Genomic DNA, 19,112 nt, shown 5'->3' with positions numbered 1-19,112 from the left:
TGAAACCCAGGCTCCTTCTGGCCTGACTATTATAGGCAGCATGACCTTGACAGAAGGGATAACAGAACCAGTTTAAACTAGCTGTACTCAGCTTCTCAGAAGGAATAACCCAAACAGTCATGAACATCCTGCCTGCTTCTTTTTCACACAGAAGAAGCTTCCAGAACCCTATTGAATTAATTAAAATAGGAAAGATCTCTGCACATCAGATCATTACTTTCTTTACTAAGAAATGCAAACTGACACATTGATCATTACCAACCTGTACATTCAGGAACCTCTAATAAGCTTCCAAATCCAAACTCTTCTTCCAAGGATGGCAACATAGGAAGATGCCCTAATATCAATGATAAGCATCTAACTCAGGGATGCTTAAGATACTGTTGGACTCCAGCTCCCATCAGCCACAGCCAGCATGCCCAATAGCTAGGGGAGATGGGATACGGAGTCCAACAACATTTGGATGTCCACAGGCATTTCTCCACTAAATAGGTTTGGCTTTCCAGGTTTCAGGCAAGGGGGTCTCTCACAGCCCTACATGGAGATGCCTGAGTTTGAACCTGGGACCTTCTGTATGCAAAGCAGATGCTCTACCAGTGAGCTACAGCCTTTCCTTGAGCAACAGAAAGGAAGCTGCCTTATGGAGGAGGAGAAGGGAGGGGTAAGATGTTTCTAAAGCTTGAGAAAACAGAATACTGCTGGGCTACCCATTCACATGTGGAGCTACACTGTTACAGACTATTTAAGAGATAATTGCTGGAATGCCGAAGGCTGATTATTATTATTATTATTATTATTATTATTATTATTATTATTATTATTATTTTATTTGTATCCTGCCCTCCCCTGCTGAGGCCGGGCTCAGAGCGACTAACATCATAAAAAAAACACAATAAGCATAAAAACAGACATCAATTAATTAAAATACATCTTAAAATTAATTCAGACAAGTTAAAATCCAGGCAGATGGCAATTATCAGGGTGGAATTGAGAGTGGTTAAGGCTACCTATTGAAATTCCAGCGGTGGTGAGATTTGAACTGGCAGCTTCCGACATCACAACCTCATTCTCTTTGATGCTGCATGACACCAGCAGAGCCAATGTGCTCCTCGTGAGTTTCCATAGGAAGGTTCGGGGAGGGAGAGCTCACAAACTGCTTTTGCGTTTGATTACGGTAATCTGAGACAGATGAAAGTGTTGGCCTGAGCTAATTGGCCCTTTCCCCCCATTTAATCCCGGCACATTGCAGGCTCTCGAAGGCAGATGGTTTTGCTCTTTCCCCTCCTGTGCATGTGATGAGCGACTCCTTTGCTTGTGCTTTGTGGAGCCCGCAGCAAATTACTTTTAGAGCTTCAGAATTCCCTCCAGAGAGAAACACGAGAGCATTTGCACAAAGGTCTCCTGAGTTACTTAATGGATTGCATGAAGTGCTATTAAGCACCACAAAAGAGTTGAATCGGAGCTCAAAGTCAGTTTGTGTGGAAGCGAAGGGCTCACACGCTTCCCTGGACACTTCACCCATGCTTCATCCTCCCATCCCTTTTCCTCCGGAGCAGTGAATGCTGCCGGTTTATCCTTCATAGATATTGCAGTGAGAGTTGCAACAGTGATGGTTGGTGCCAATTGGGACTATTGTTTATTGGGACATAAGGCAGGGAGGGCAACAGTAGGTGGCGCCAGAGACAACGGCAAGCAGTTCCATCTAATCCTCGTTTTAGAATCATAGAATCATAGAGTTGGAAGAGACCACAAGGGCCATCCAGTACAACCCCCTGCCAAGCAGGAAACACCATCATCCTCCCTGCTGAGTTTTGCAAGGGCAACACTTGAGATGAAGGAGGAGGCAGCTGACAGCCACCCTCTGGACTGCTTATAAATAAGAACACAAGCAGGTGGGTGCTAGATGTGGACAGACTGAGGTTCATGGGCCAGTGCTGCATTTACCTGAATGGACCAGCCTCTCTACTGATCTTTATTTACAACCAGACAGAGGTGACAGCTCAATGGTAGAGCCTCTGCTTTGCATGCAGAAGGTTCCAGCTTCAGTCCCAGGTAGGGCTAGGAATATCGCCAGTCAGTGAAGCCTAGTAGATGCTTAACTTGTGGCCACCCAGATGTTGTTGGATTCCTGTTCCCATCAGCCCCAGCCAGCATGGCCAATGGTTAGGATGATGGGAGTGTGAGTCCAACAACATAGGAAGGGTGCTATGGGTTCCCCATTCCTGATGGAGGAGGCAATCATGGGAAGAAGAAGTGAAGAACATAGGAGCCTGCCCATCTAGTCCAGCATCCGGTTCTCACGGTGGCCAACCAGATGCCTCGAGGAAACCTGCAAGCAGGACCTGAGCCGCAAGAGTACTGTCCCCTGCTGTAATTTCCAGAAACCGGTATTCCCTCTGACTACAGAAGCAGAGCATAGCCACAATAGCTACTAGGCCATGGATAGCCTTATCTTCCATGAATCCATCCAGCCTTTCCTTACATCTACCCAAGTTGGTGGCCATCATTGTGTCCTGTGGCAGTGAGTTCCGTGGATCTGTGTGAGCTTCCTAGAGGCATCTGCCTGACTGCAGCAGGGCTAGAAAAGAGAGTGCTGGCCTGGATGGACCTTTGGTTTTCCGACCCAGCAAAGTAGTCCTTCTCATTCTCATGAGCTTGGGTTTGGGGCTGGCCCCAAAGATAACACAACCTGTATTGGCACAACACCTGTAGTACCTGAAATCTTCTTTTTATCTTGCGCTTGCTGCAGTTGCAACAAGCTGGTGCGCGATTGCGGGGGGGGGCTTCCTTTCCCCGCCCCTCCAGAGCAGGCCTGGCGCTTTGCCCAAGTAATTAAGTTGACGGGAAGGAGCAACGCGTGCTCTGCTTCTGCCACGCAGCCGCCTATTGTCTGTGTGACAATGGAGCATCTCAGGACCTGTGGGTTAATTATCATCTTTTCCGGGACCTAAATAATGGATAATGGTGCTCAGGGCTTTGGCGTGTTAGCCTGTAATCAGTTTATTAGGAGGCAGATGAAGACGGCACAGCGGGATGGTATTATTCCCGGTGAAGGCCCTGGAAATTAAATTGCACGGCATTTATGCATGATTTGCCAGTACAACAATCTCTTAAAATCCTGCCCTTTTTGCCCATTTGTTTGTCTCTTTTTTTCCCTTTTTTTAAAGATTATTTTAAAGCTGCTTGCTAAGAGAAAAGATAATTGGAAGGCACTGGCAGCTATGTTTTAGCAGCCAGCATGCCTGAAACATGTTGCCATATAAATAGCTGTCAAATTCTCCCTCTATTTATTTGGGTAGCTCGCTTTACTTTTTTATTCCACCTTTGGTTCCCAGTCTGGAGGCCCGAGGGAGCAAATAATGGCAATATTTATATAAATAAAAGAGAGGAGGATAGAAGAGAACACAGTGCCTTTTCTTTTCTTTTCCCATAAGAATTTATTGGATTTTAACAAAAATAACAAATACAAAATACAAACTACAAAATAAACAAGACACTACATCAAAAAACCATAACAAACAAACACTTAATCCCCTATTCTTATCTTATTCATAACATTGTGAACACAGTGCCTTTTCAACTCACACTGGAAATACTGGATTTTATTAAATGCTCACCAACAGCAACATCCTTTCGCAGTAAATGGAACAACAGCGGGAAACCAGCGTGAATTTGTCCCATTATATAGCTGTACCTTTCAAATGTCCAGAAGAACAAGAAAATGTTTGGATGCTTCTTAAAACCTTCCATAGAACTAGGGATGGGGGAGAATTTCGATTCAGTTCACATTTAAAGGTGAATCTGCCTAAAGCATGCCACTTTCTTTATGCTCTCATTGCCTTTTCTCTAAATTGTAAAGTCCCAAACACTACAACCTTTCTTTATGGGGGATTTGCTCCATCCCCTTGATTATTTTGGTTGCCCAAAACCTTTCCTGACTCTACAATTTGAAGCTCGAAAAGGGCTGTTAACCTCCAAGCTTCTCAGGGTGAAACATAGGAATCTACTGTCAAGGACCTTGCTGAGGAGGGTGGCACTGAGGAAGAATGGTGGGAGCCACCCCCTCCCCCTGATCCTGAATCTTCCCAGGAGCAGGAGGACAGTATAGATTTGGAAGAGTGGTTTGCAGAGGGGCATAGTTCAGAAGGCAGAAGCTGGGAAATATCTGATGGGAAACAGCTAGGAGAAGAAACACTGGAAGAGAGAGGGTTAACAGATTCACAGTTGTTGGACAGCATTCTTCCAATCTCCCCAAAGTCCCGAAGAGTTCAGAAAGTCTCAGAACAGAAAGCACAGAGGTTACAAGATCAGATTACAAGAGTAGGAGTGACGCAGATTAATAGGGACAGAAGGGGGTGTGATCCTTAATTGGGAGCACCACCATTTCTAAGAGATGTGTTCTTTGTTCTCTCACTGTGATTATTAAAGTTTCTAACTGCTAAGACGTTCCTTTCTTTGATCTTCTTATCTACTGCCACAGGGGGAGGAAGCCAATTCCCCTAAGCCTGACATCTACTTTGGTTTCCAACCGTCTTGGCCCCATGGGCATATTCGGGGCCTCTCCAGATATCCAATTATTTATCATCATCATCATCATCATGCATTCATGATGATTTGCTATCAGGATGGTCACATGAGTTCCTGCTTTCATTACTGCTTGTTCCTGAGAAAGGTTTGCTTCATTTCACTCAGCAAAGGCTGCCATCAGCTTCCAGCATCATACCATTTGCACTGGGTGGGGCTGATAGACATTGCGATCCAAAACATCTGGAGCACACAGGTTTGGTAAGGGCTGGGCGGCCGCCTTGATCAGTACACCCGATTTTGCATCCAGTTTTTGGTTGTTGTTGCTGTGAAAACATGGCAGAAGCAAAAAAAAAAAAAACCAAGTCCTGCCAAGGCAGAGGCTGCTCTTGATTTATTCGCCTTCTCGACGTAGCCATGAGAGTAAAGGGAATGTTAAAGTAACCCTGACAGATGTTTAAAAAGCCTGCAGCTGTTAATTAATGAGAGGCAATGCCAGGATGACTTGCTTTAATGTTCTCCTTTTATTCTGGTGGGGATCAAAGCAGTTCCAGCCAGGCGCTTGTACCAAGTGGGGTGATGGAGTCTGACAGCGCCAGCATCCTGGCAGGGCGGGGGGGGGGAGCAGAGAGATAAGAGTCAGGGAGTCAGGGAGGAGGAAGGGAAGGTTTTTTATTTAATTTTTTAAATAACAATGTTTTTGTAATCGCCGCAGCAGCGCACCCATGAATAATGGAGAGCAGGTTTCACCTGGCAAGTGAGGTTTTGCAGCAGACGGGAAACGCTTCAGCCAGCCAGGAGGCAGGGGCTGTGTGTACCTTTTCGTATTAGATTTCTCTGTCAGGCTTACTAAAAGCCACCCACCCACATGCCTGGAGCGACTCAGACTTTCCTCCAGACAGTAGGAAAGACTCTCCTCTTGAACCCTGGAGGGCTGCTTCCCAAAATCAGTGTAGACCACAGAGTCTCAAACTGTGGACCGTGTAGTTTTTTCAGAAAGGTTGCGAAGCAATCAAGAAAATGCATCTGTGGCCTTGTCCTTGTACATCATGACTAACAGCTGCCTATGGGAACAAAAGAACATTGAAATTCTGCCTTATCCTGAGTCAGACCACTGGTTCATCCAGAGCAGAATTGCCTACACTGACTGGCAGCAGCTTTCCAGGGCTTCAGACAGGGGTCTCTTTCAGTCCTGCCTTGAGATGCTGAGAATTGAAACCTGGTACCTTCTGCATGCAAAGACTTGCTGGTGCTCTCTTGAGTTGAAATGCAGGGCCAGGTTTACAGCCCTGCTAATATCTGCCCTGTTAGTTACTGCCTCTCTGTTCTCACTAGAGATTTAAAAGGCCTTTGGTTGGCCATGGGTCATTAGCTAACTCCCTGTTGCCTCGGCTAAAGGTTTCTTTTTTAGAAATGAATTATGTATACTGTTGAATTGTCGCTGAGCTCGCATATACGTAATCCATTCAAAGCACACAGCTTCCCTCGAGGAATCCTGAGAACTGTAGTTTGTTAAGGGTGACAGGAACTGTCACTCTGTGGAGGGGAACTACATTTCCCATGGTTATTTGTGCTGGAGCAGACTCTTGAGAGTCCCATGGACTGCAAGAAGATCAAACCTATCCATTCTTAAAGAAATCAGCCCTGAGTGCTCACTAGAAGGACAGATCCTGAAGTTGAGGCTCCAGTACTTTGGCCACCTCATGAGAAGAGAAGACTCCCTGGAAAAGACCCTGATGTTGGGAAAGATGGAGGGCACAAGGAGAAGGGGACGACAGAGGATGAGATGGTTGGACAGTGTTCTCAAAGCTACTAACATGAGTTTGGCCAAACTGCGAGAGGTAGTGAAGGATAGGCGTGCCTGGCGTGCTCTGGTCCATGGGGTCACGAAGAGTCGGACACAACTGAATGACTGAACAACAACAACAACAACAACATGTGCTTTGAAAGGACGGTGTGTGTGCAATCTCAGCAGGAGAGCACACTTTGAAGGCAGAGGGCCCCAGGTCCAACTCCTGGCATCTGTTAAAATGACTTTGGAATGACCCTGGGAGATACCAGCCAATGCAATGGGGTGTGCATGAGATACAGCTGTAGTGGTCTGAGGTTGCAGTGGCTCAAAGACCATTCTCCTCACCCTCAGCCAATCAGAGCAAAAGGAGGTGAGTCAGCCATTGAGGATTGGCTGCTACTCTCACTCTGGAGAAGGTAGTAAGGAAGAACAGTGAGGAGGAATTGTTCTGTATGCTCCAAAGCTAAGCATTAAACCACTTCTCACTGGAGCACCGCAAATAATTTACCTACACCTGTGCACCGAAAATAGTAGCTCTAACTGAAAGGCAACACATGGAGATTGGCACTGATCATTGCCATGCGCGCATAATTATTATTAGTGTATAATTAACAGGTTATTGTGTGATAATTGTTATTTTATTATCTTAAATGTGGGCCTGGCTATGAGGGGTGTGGCTGTGACTACCATGAAGGGATCTTGAATTTGCCACTACGCTATTAGTGTGTGTTCACAGAACAGGCAAATTCATGTGTTCAGGGAGATTTGAGGTTTGTCTTGCTCAGCAGCCAACATCCCTTCCATTGGCCTGTGTGGTGTAGTGGTTAAGAGCGGTAGACTCGTAATCTGGGGAACCGGGTTCGTGTCTCCACTCCTCCAAATGCAGCTGCTGGCTGACCTTGGGCTGGTCACACTTCTTTGAAGTCTCTCAGCCCCACTTACCTGTTTGTTGTGGGGGAGGAAGGGAAAGGAGAATGTTAGCTGCTTTGAGACTCCTTCGGGTAGTGAAAAGCGGGATATCAAATCCAAACTCTTCTTCTTCTGATCGAGTAGCACCCTTTTTACATTCTTAGGGGAGGAAGAAAGCTTGCACTCCACATGCAGAGAACAGGTCTAGGGTGTGACAAAGGAGCGGTGGACTCAGTGATGTAGTGTGGGGGGGGGGGTTGCGGGGGCAGTTGCCCCAGGTACAAAGTTGTTAGGGGTGCAAAATTTCAACACTTGGTGCTGCCTCAGTACAGTTGCACGCTTCCGTTGCATTGAAAACGGCTTTGAAGGTGACCCGGAAACTGCAATTAATCCAGAATGCGGCAGCTAGACTGGTGACTGGGAGTGGCCGCCGGGACCACATAACACCGGTCCTGAGAGATCTACATTGGCTACGTTTCCGAGCACAATTCAAAGTGTTGGTGCTGACCTTTAAAGCTCTAAACGGCCACGGTCCTGTATACCTGAAGGAGCGTCTCCACCCCCATCATTCAGCCTGGACACTGAGATCCAGTGCTGAGGGCCTTCTGGTGGTTCCCTCACTGCGAGAAGCAAAGCTACAGGGAACCAGGCAGAGGGCCTTCTTAGTAGTGGCGCCCGCCCTGTGGAACGCCCTCCCATCGCAGGTCAAGGAGATAAACAACTACCTGACATTCAGAAAATACCTGAAGGCAGCCCTTTTCAGGGAAGTTTTTAATGTGTGATATTTTTGTATCTGGTTTTTGTTGGAAGCCGCCCAGAGTGGCTGGGGAAATCCAGCCAGATGGGCGGGGTACAAATTATTATTATTATTATTATTATTATTATTATTATTATTATTATTATTATTATTATTATTATTATTATTCTCCATGCGAACCAGGAAGTGACCTCTCCAGGCAACTTTTCTTTTCTTATGTCTGCGGCTGTGGTCTCCTGGGTGACACGGATGCCGTTAGGCAGTCGAACGTTCGCACGTGCTCTGTCCATTTTCCTCTCTCCCACCCCACTCCAAGCCGCACATGTAGGCACCTCGGTTAAATATATCCCAGTAATCCCTCCATGGGGGAGACACGCCCCTTTACTATCAGCCAGCCACAGCGGGGAAATGTGGGGCAAGCAGGATTTTGAGATTAACGTGGGCTCTAAAGAGGCAGCCGGTCGTGTTGGCTGGACGAAGGCAATCACATTTTTTTTCTGAGGCTGAAAAAGCAGTCTGCAGGAGGAACAATCTGCAGAAACCAGCTTCTGTTCTGGTTAAACAGGTTTGCATACCCTCCAACATTTCTCCAATGAAAATAGGGACATCCTAAGGGAAAGTGAGACATTCCAGGATCAAATCAGAAACCAGGAGGGCTTGTCCCTGGAAAATAGGGACACTTGGAGGGGCTGGGTTTGTAAGGTTTGGGTATTGTGTCCAAAAACTGCAAAATCTGTTTGCGTCGAGGTAGCAAAGAACCTGCTGCTTCAGAAGAGGCTCTCAAACCACTTTCGACATTCTGCTATCTGTCTTTAACCTTATGGTGCCCCCCAAACAGGGGCAAAATTAGGCTTTTTTCACCCAGGTCAAAGACCCAGTTTGGCGCACACACACATACAGACTCGGAGCTTCAATGGTGCTCCACTGGACACGCGGGGCAAATAACCTGGCAAGCCCCCCACCCCATTAGGTGGTTATTAAGCGATTTATCCTGATTGGTTTGCACGAAGTTTGCAGAGAGGTTCGAGGATGCCGGCTATTTGTTGAGAGTTCGCCTTGACTCATTCTTCAAGGAGTTGCATCGAGAAGTGTTGTCTGCCACTTTTCCTGTGCAGTTTTCTGTCATATGCCTTACACACACACACACACACACAAAATCTCCAATTGAACGGTTGGGGTGGTGGGGTGGCGGGGCAGTGGAGTTGTCGTTCCAGAGCTCCCAATCCGCTGCACAAGCTGGATTTAGCGGTATGGGACTGAACCCTGAAATGGCAACAATTTACAAGTACCCCCAGAGGCCTTGCAGAAAGGACTCTGATGTGCCCATCCTTAGATATGGGCATCCCAGATTGCACCGGGGCTGGTTGATGGTCGCCGTGGCATCTTTTCCAACCCTCTTATTTTGTAAATACTTTTTACAGTCAACTTATGGCTGGCTGGGCATTTGCAAGGTTACAGGTGCTCGTTTTATTATTTTTCTTTCGAAAAGGTATTGTTCTGTTGTACAAAATGGTGCTTATTCCCAAGTAAATGTATTCGGCATCAAGCAGCAGAAACAAATTTTATTCTTGCAATTGTGGTGGTGCTTAGATTTAAGTGAGTTTAAAATGCTAAACGACATGGGCTCAGAGTATTTAACCCGTGCTGGAAAACTGTCTTTTGTTTAGTTAATATCCTTTCTCTTTTTAAAAAAAAAATGAAAAGAAATCCTCTGTCTTCTTTCCATGCTTAGTGCTTTAGCATACAGCATACTCTAGTGGTGAAATCTCAGACTGGAGGAAGCGAGAAATAAAAGAGAAAAAAAGCCCCAGTAATCTCTCAGATGTTTAGACTCCTGGGACTGTCGAGTTTAGGCTGGTCACGTACAAACTTAGCTTTTGGTTCAGTTTCTGGAGGGCAATCTTTGCAGTTCTGTTAGCAGACTTGTCAGAAGGGAAAGTGCCTCGAGGCATTTTTTTATCGGAAGGAGAACAAAGAGAACCTGTCTGACTTCAACCAGAAGTCGGGGATTTAGTCCCGCTAGCCCCATGCTGTGGATGGCACTTCAACAGACATGGAGGATCCTGGGAATTGTAGTTTGCTAAGGGTGCTGTGAATTGTAGCTCTCTCAGCTCAGCACCCCATAGCAAACTGCAGTTCCCAGGATGATTTGAAAGTGGTCACGACTGTGAAAGTGGCATAAGACTGTTTTGCTTAGTTATTATTTATTGCAAATAATTGCATCCCATCTTTTTCTCCAAGGAGCTTCAGGTGGCATGCATGGGTCTCCACCATTCTCATTAAATCCCTACAACAACCCTGTGAGATAGGGCAAGCTGAAAGGCAGTGACTAGTGGAACAGACTCCCCTACCTAAGAAAAACATCAAGTCAGGAGAAGGCTTGGCATAGATCTCTTCTCCCATGACCTGCTAGCTTTCTGTATGAAGGGAATGCTTTGGTTTGGAGGAAACTTCAATCACCAGACAACTTTTCTTCCCTTACTGCTCCCCAGCGGCAACTCAGAGTGCTACAACCCATCCACGTATCGAGCACCTCACTGAGGACTAGATCCTTGTTCCAGTACGCACCTCTCACTGTGTTGTTGTTTTTCTGTGTTCCCTACAGGGATCTTGTTTACAATGCTTGTGTTCGGACCAGCCTGTGGATTTATCTTGGGTTCCTTCTGTACCAAAATCTATGTGGATGCCGTCTTCATCGACACAAGTAAGGAGGCACTTAGTTACAGGTGATGGGTCTGTGCCTGGCAGGGTGGGCGGGGGACCACTTGAATTTCGGAAGGTGTAGCTGGTTTGCATAATTGCAAAAAAAAAAAAAAACTTGCAAGCATTTTAGGCACATTGAGCAAGGATTATAGCTCAGGATGGCTCAAAAGTTTTGCATGCAGAAGGTTCAATCCCCAGCATCTCCAGGTGGGGCTGGAAATCCTGCCTGAAATCCTGGAGAGCTGCTTCCAGTCAGTGTAAGAAATACTGGGTTAGATGAAGCAATGGTTTGACTCCATATGTTGGGGAAGGGCCATTGCTCAGTGGTAGAGCATCTGCTTTGCATGCAGAAGGTCCCGGGTTCAACCAGAGGTGGACCTCTGACAGCATCTCCAGGAAGGGCTAGGAGAGAGCCCTGCCTGAAATGCTGGAGATCCACTGCCACTCAATGTAGGCAACAGCAGGTTGGGCAGACAAGGGTTTGACCTGGCAAAAGTCAGCTTTTTACCTAAAGCATGTACTCAACCACTGAGCTGTGCTTTCCCCCTGAAAATAACTTAAGACCCCAGTCCCCATTCCCCGGCAGAGGGGGAAAAGTGTTGATTTATTTATTTTATAATAATTTTATTAGTTTTCCAATTATAATCCAATGATAGCCTCATTATAACAATGCCAGTTTAAAATACCATTACTAATATCAATCATTCAAATACCAAATTATATAATTTAGATAAGGTGCCCCCCCACGTGCCAGAATTGATGATTTTGCTGATTTTCTTTATTTCTGCGTTCCAAAATCTTACCGACATTCCAGTCATAATAATAATCCCTTATACAACAGCTGCAATATTTATAACTTCTATTCGTGTTGACACATTAAATAATTTATAAGACTACAAGTGAAGATCTCGTACTATATCATTGCTCTTCCTGTGTGTGACATTTATTCTGCCCGTATCGTTTCTTCCTGTCCTTGTAAATTGTTATGTCTATCTTTTGCTACTATCCGTCATATCTTGAGCGGAGCTGATATCCCAATGTGTTCCAAAAATTTATCCCTCACTCAGTCCCGTGCTTCTTTGTTTTCAACTTTTACAATAGCTGCAAAACTCGCAGTGTTGATTTAAGCCAGAGCATAGGAAACTGCACAATAGCATTGGTTCATTTCAGGTCAAGGGAAGTATTGGGCTATTCTGTATTCTGCCTTGGTCAGACCCCACCTGGAGTCCTGTGTCCAGTTTTGGGTGCCACAATTTAAGGAGGGTATTGACAAGCTGGAACATGTGCAGAGGAGGGAGTTGGATATGTTTAGCCTGGATAAGAGGAGACTGAGAGAAAATATGATAGCCATCTTCAACTGTCACATGGAGGATGGAACAAGCTTGTTTTCTCCTGCTCTGGAGGCGAGGAACCGAACCAACTTATTCAAATGAAGAAAAAAGAGATTGCAAGAAACCACCAGGAAGAGCTTTCTGACATTAAGAGCTGTTCCAACAGTGAAACAAAGTCCTGCGAGAGGTTGTGGACTCTCCTTCCTCGGAGGCTTTTAAGCAGAGGTTGGATGGTCACCTGTCATGGATGCTTTAGGTGAGATTCCCGCATCACAAGGGGTTGAACTAGATGGCCCTTGGGGTCCTTTCCAACTCTACAGTTCCATCATTCTTCAGGGTTTCAAGCGGGAGTTTTTCCAAGCCCTACCTGGAGATGTTGAGCATTGACCCTGGGGCCTTCTGCACGCCAAACAGATGCTCTTCCACTGAGTAATAAGATGCTCTCACATGTGGATAGACCACAACTCCCCTCAGACAGAATGGCCGCTGGACAAAGATAATGGATGGTGACAACAAAAACTGGAACGCACTACATTCGCTACCCTCCCAGACTGGGAGTAAGAGGCTAAGGAGGGCTGTCAAGAAGCAGTGGCAAAGGAAGGCTCTCCGGTACCCGGTGCGGGGTGTCAAGGGGCAGGGCAAACCGCCTGGCAGCGCATGCGCGGTGCTGATACGGGTGACACATGCACGGCACCAATACCAACTGCGCTACTTGAGCACCCATATGGACAGCACTCAAGCGGCGCCCATAACGATGGCGCACACATGCCCTCAGCCGCCCTACAGTGAGTGTAGCCCTCGGCCAACCGCCATTTTGTCACCCCCACTCAGGGTGACACCCGGGGCGCACCACCCCTGCCCCCCCTTCCTACACCCCTGTCAAGAAGACCTCCCTCCTCCTCTAAGAGAGGAGTTGGCTGTGGGAATAGGGGCACAGCCTCACTTCTGGCTGCCAGCCGTGAGGACTATGCTCTGTAACGTTTCTGAATCCCAGTTGGTGGGAACCTCAGGAGGGGAGAGGGCTCTTGTGCTGAGGTCCCGCTTTCAGGTTTTCCTTTTGGGGCATCTGGTTGGCCACTGTGAGAACAGGATGCTGGGTTTAGATGGGCTATTCCCTGATCCTGCAGGGCTCTTCTTACATTCTCACAGTGCAGTTCTGGGAGGCTTGCCAAAAATAAAATGAAAAATGAAAAATATCAATTGCTTTTGCTGCTTATTCTGGAGCAGCTGATGCAGCTGCGAACAACTTGCAATTTATTTTTCTTTTTGTAAAGGAGACCGCTGTGGCCAGCAGAGGGAGCTATAAAGTAACTGTTTCTCCATCCCCACCTGGTTCCCTCATCCTTTCATCCTTCCTTGCCTCGCTTTAAATGGCATTTCTGAAGCTTCCATAGATGTCTAGACACACCCCAGCTTGCTGTGACCGTAACAACCATAAACCCCACCCCTTGTGCCTGGAATTTGTTTTCTTTTTTTAAAAACTCCAATGTGATTGCAAATGTATTAGCAATATATATTGCTAATCACATTAATGGAAGGTGTAGTTAGCACTCCACTACTACCACCACGTGTAAGTTTTCTTACTGGTTTAACAGCTGGTGTAGCACAAAGGCTAAGACAAGAGAAGAGGGCCACATTCCTTCATGGGGAACCATCTGGGGGCCACAGGCCAGAGGTGCGCTGGGCCAAAGGCAAAAGTGGGAAAAGCAATGAATAAAGGCTACATTCCAGCCACACAAAAGACAGCGGTTATACACCCTCATGCCCAGAAGCATTGCCACAATTCACAGACACATTCCAGTTGCGTTTCAAATTGTAAGCTCCTTGCAGCAAGGACCTGCCTCCTCGTTTTCCCCTCTGATCTTTGTTTTATCTTGCGCCACCGGGGCACTCGGCACTTTGCCAGTAGGGAAGCCCTCGGCTCGAGTCATTCTTTCCTCTTGGAGTAGCAGAATTATAATACTGGCCTACTTTACAAGGTCATTGTAAAGACTGCAGCATATGCAGCTTAAGACTTCAGGGTGCTACTCAGATGTGGCCATATCATTTCTGTCCTCAAGTTGTGGTGTACAATTCTAGGCTCCTAGAAACATAGGAAGGTGACTTCTCTTGATTCAGACCACTGGTTCATCTAGCTCAGTACTGTCTGCACTGCTTGGCAGTGGCTCTCCAGATTTTCAGACCCAGAGTCTCTTTCAGCCCCACCTGGAGATGCTGGGGATTGAAATTGGGGCCTTCCGCATGCAAAACATGTCATAATAAGATACCAGTCCTCAGGGCTCTGAAGAATCATAGAATCAGGGAATTGTAGAGCTGGAAGGGACCCTGAGGATCATCTAGTCCAACCCCCTGCAATGCAGGAATATGCAGCTGCTCTTTACGAGGACTGAACCTGCAATCTTGGCGTTTTTAGTACCATGCTATAACCGGCTGAGCTATTGGAAGAAAAAACTGATTAACACAGGGGCGTAGGAAGCTGCCTTATACCTAGTCAGACCATTGGTTCATTAGCTCACTGTTTCCCAAACTTGGGTCTCCAGCTGTCTTCGGACTACAATTCCCATCATCCCTGCTCTTGCTAGCTACGGATAATGGGAGTTGTAGTCCAAAACAGCTGGAGACCCAATATTCCTCAATATTGTCTATAGAGATTGGCAGTGTCTGCCCTGGGCTTCAAGCAGGGAATATTCCAAACGCTACCTATAGAATTATAGAACTGTAGAGTTGGAAGGGACCCCAAGGGTCATCTAGTCCAACCGCCTGCAATGCAGGAATCTCATTTTTTTTTTAAAAAAAAAATATTTTATTGGTTTTTACAACAACAAAAAATCAAAATAATAAAGAGAAAAAACTTTTACCATATCCATATTTGAGATCCTCTGAACCTCACGACTTCCCTGTCCCCTGCATGGGTCCTTAAAATAATTTTTCGAAAACTACGTATCATCACGTTCTCCACAGTTTTCATCTCTCTAAACTAGCCATATTTATCGTTTCTTTACAAGTCATTTTTAAAGTCCAGCTAATGTTTTTATTTGTTTACAGTGGTCTCTGAAGTAAATTATAAACTTCCCCCATTCTTTCTTAAAGTCATTATCTTCTTGATTCCTGAGTCTCCTGGTCAGTGTCCAGCAGTTTGGCTTGCCATTCTTCCTGTTCGTTCTTTCCATCTTTGGGCTAGTAGCATCCTTGCAGCTGTTGTCGCATACATAAACAGTTTTTTTGGTCTTTTGGGTGCAGGAATCTCAATTAAAGCATCCATGCCAGGTGGCCATCTGCAGGTGCCAAAGACTTAGCCTGAGACCACCTGCATGCAGAGCAGGTGTTTTTTCCACTGAGTGTGGTCTGGTGCTCCATGAGTGCTGGCTGAGGTTTGGGGTAGCCCCAGGTAGACCACCCCATGACACACCCCTTCAGTCCCTGGTGGGGTTTCCTTATTATCTCCCATCATGATCCTCAACAGCCTTGTCTTTCTGTCCCTTTGCAGGTAAGCTGGACATCACCCCCGATGACCCCAGGTGGATTGGCGCATGGTGGGCGGGCTTCTTGCTCTGCGGTGCCTTACTTTTCTTCTCGTCTCTCCCGATGTTTGGATTCCCACAGTCCCTGACCCGCCGGCCGGAGCTCTTGGCAGAGGTCGAGCAGGCCATGCTGCCAGACAGGGACTACGAGAGGCCAAAGCCCAGCAACGGGGTCCTACCGCGAAACACCTTGGAAGCCCCAGATGACGTCTCCTGCTTCCAGCAGCTGAGAGGTGACACTATCCCCTCGTAGCTCGCTTGGCGTCTGCGGGAGGCGACAGCTCAATGACTGGTTAGACTGGTCAGGGGTCCTGAGGGCCGCATTCCTTCATGGGAGCCACATGGCCATTGTGCGTGGGGCCAAAGGCCAGTGGGTGGAGGCATCAATGCAGATTTTACATTTAAGCAGTAAGCTAGTTTCTGCATGCCCTTCTCTGACCTCTCTATCCAGGAAAGCAAGGGCAGGATCGAGAGGTCAGGAGGGCTGCGTTTGCCCTCCAAGCCGGTGGTTCCCCACTCCTGAATTTGAGCCACTGCCTCCTGTGGGAGTGAGTTCCATAGTTTAACAATGTGCTGCGTGAAGTCCTTTGTTGCATCTTTCTTGAATCAGCAGGCAAACACTGAGCATTTTGGCCGCTGAATCTCCATTCCACATCCTCCAATGCACTAGGGACACGGGTGGTGCTGTGGTCTAAACCACTAAGCCTCTTGGGCTTGCTGATCAGAAGGTCGGCGGTTCCAATCCCTGCGACAGAATGAGCTCCCATTGCTGTGCCCCAGCTCCTGCCAACCTAGCAGTTCAAAAGCACACCAGTGCAAGTAGATAAATAGGTATTGCTGTGGTGGGAAGGTAAACGGCGTTTCCGTGCGCTCTGGTTTCCGTCATGGTGTTCCACTGCGCCAGAAGCGGTTTAGTCATGCTTGCCACATGACCTGGAAAGTTGTCTGTGGACAAATGACTGAAAAGCAAGATGAGTGCTACACCCCATAGTCGCTTTTGACAGGACTTAAGCACCCAGAGGTTCTTTACCTTTCTTACCTTACTGCACTAGAGGGCAGGAGACTAGCTCAGAAGGAAGAGACACAAAGCAGGAGGCAGTGATGCACACCAACTAGGATGGCCTTCAAAGAGGGTTGGACAAATTCGTGGAGGAGAAGGCTGTGTTCAACCTCCACTGTTGGAGACAGCAGTGCTTCTGAATACCAGTGGGGAGATTTGCTGATGCCCCCGGGTCCTACTTGGGGGCTTCCTAGAGGCATCTGGATAGCCACCTTGAGAACAGGATGCTGGAATAGACGGACTCCTGATGTGATGCAGCAGCAAAGCTCTCAGCTCTGCCCAGTTACCACCCCTCAATATCTGCCACCTGAGTCACCTGTCTCACTCTGCTTCATGGTAGAGCCAGCCATGACTGCAGGTTTAAGTGGACTATTGTGTGGTACAGCAGGGCTTTTTTTAAAAAAAAATGGAGCTCGGCTAACCCCTGCTCTGATTGAAGACTGAGATTCCCTAGAGGAATCCAGACTTCCTTTTGCCCTGCTTTTTAGAGGCACAAATCCACACTTTAAAAGTCCATGCCTGTCTGTTGTCATTGTTTTTGTCCTGGCACTTTCCGTGTGACAACCCACATTTCACTGCTGAATTGGAGCAAATGGCAATCCACTGAAAATCCATTTGCTGCAATTCAGTGGTAGGACATGGGTTTCCTTGGGGAAAGTGCTGTGACCAAAAAAAGAGGGGGGGGGGCTGTAAGCTTGCAAACATTATGAGCTTTGCTGAAAGAGACAGTGAGCTGAAGAACCATAAAGAAATACCAGGAATGCATATCAAAGCATTGTGAGGCCAGCTCAAAGCGTGAGGGGGTTCTAGGAGACCCCCTCCTCTGCTGGTGGGACCTGCTGGAGAACCAGAGATGAGCAGTCACTGCAACACCTGCACCCTGAGCAGCCCCAGGGGGCCGAGCCTGCCCTCCAGGTTAATTCCCAGCAATGCCCTGATATAGTGTTGCTTGGGGTGTGGGTGACACTGTGGTCTGAACCACTGTGCCTCTTGGGCTCGCCGATCGAAAGGTCGGCAGTTCAAATCCCCATGATGGGGTGAGCTCCCGTTGCTCAGTCCCAGCTCCTGCCAACCAACCTAGCAGTTCGAAAACATGCCAGTGCAAGTAGGTAAATAGGTACCGCTGCAGTGGGAAGGTAAACAGGGTTTCCGTGCGCTCTAGTTTCTGTCATGGTGTCCCGTTGTGCCAGGAGCAGTTTAGTCATGCTGGCCACATGACCCAGAAAGCTGTCTGTGGACAAACACCGGCTCCCTTGGCCTGAAAGATGAGCACCACAACCCCATAGTTGCCTTTGACTGAACTTAACCGTCCAGGGGTCCTTTACCTTTATTTTTACACCATGTTAATTCCTAGCAATACCCTGATATAGTGTTGCTTGGAGTGTTGTGGGGGCCCTGAATGACAGAGCCAGGCCAGGAAAGAAAAGACATTTTGGGGGAGGGGATGGCATGAATTTTGGGCCCTATCGATGCCTGGGGGTCCCAGCAAGTGCCCTCTGTTGCCAGGTGCCAGTGTTGGCCCTGCCGGGTGTAATGAGATGGGTGGAGGAGAATAGTCGGCTTTGAGCTTCCAAAGTGAAATGTGAGGGTGGATGAGCAGCTGCAGTGAGGTTAGTGTAAGATCTGTGATGGGGCAAAAAAAAAGATTCCTTTGAAGCACAGATGCAGATGGAGAAATCAAAGGAAAAGCCTGCTCCTTGATGTTGGGCTTATCTTGATGACAGAACAGCCAGTGTCTTCCATTCCCCCCCTCCAAAAAAAATGGTTGGCTAGAACTAGACAAGCAAAAGCCCTCTGGTGATGTCTTGCTGGGCTGCACCATTTCTAACGACAGGGAGGGTCAAATTCTGAATGTTTCTCTGCATTAAAATCTAGTGTCTATACATCCTAAACCAGTGTGGTGGTATGGGGCAGGTGAGTCCAAAAACCTTCCTTGCCAGGGGGCTGTTTTGTCCATAGTCACGTCTTGCCACCAGTTCTTGCTCCTGCATTATAAAACTTTGAGCATCTAAAGGAAGAGACGGCAGTCAACCCAGGGGGATATGACAATTGTTTTTCAGACAGAAAGAAGCAGAAAGCAGAGTGAGAGGGGATGGGATTTGCAACACAGAGACAGGCCCTGCTGAGGCTTCAACTGCACTTCAGAGAGATAATTTTTCAAACGTCCTGATTTTTCACATGTAGGACTCACAGAGGAGTTAGTTGCCAGATATCAAGGCAAGGCGTGGTTCTTCGCAGAACCTCGGCACACTCCATCTTGCTCAAGCGGGGTTATCTCTGGAATAATTAAAATACTCACCCAAGCAGAACAGGCTCTGCCTGATTCATTAGCTTAAGAAATGCTTTGCAACCCAAGTCTTTCTCTCCTTCTTAGAAACAAAGAGAAACTCCTGCATGAGCTTTGCTGGGGAAGAGTTGGGGCTTAAAGAAGGTTAATTGAAAATGAAAGTGGAGATTTCACATACGCACATAAGCAGAAAGGAGTAATACCGGATGCAACTCTTGACATATTCAA

At 47.1% G+C, this 19,112-nt stretch overlaps 1 protein-coding gene across 1 annotated transcript in view; it reads left to right on the top strand.

Moving 5' to 3' along the window:
- Positions 1-19,112, top strand: part of SLCO3A1 (solute carrier organic anion transporter family member 3A1) — a 100,827-nt gene that overhangs the window by 64,190 nt on the left and 17,525 nt on the right. The window contains exons 3-4 of the mRNA XM_033167098.1: positions 10,588-10,686; positions 15,504-15,770. Coding sequence (XP_033022989.1) covers positions 10,588-10,686; positions 15,504-15,770 — 366 coding nt within the window. The remainder of the gene's footprint in view (positions 1-10,587; positions 10,687-15,503; positions 15,771-19,112) is intronic.

This window comes from Lacerta agilis, chromosome 13 (assembly GCF_009819535.1).
Source record: "Lacerta agilis isolate rLacAgi1 chromosome 13, rLacAgi1.pri, whole genome shotgun sequence".
Lineage (NCBI taxonomy): Eukaryota > Metazoa > Chordata > Lepidosauria > Squamata > Lacertidae > Lacerta > Lacerta agilis.
This window is presented reverse-complemented; position numbering and strand designations above follow the sequence as displayed.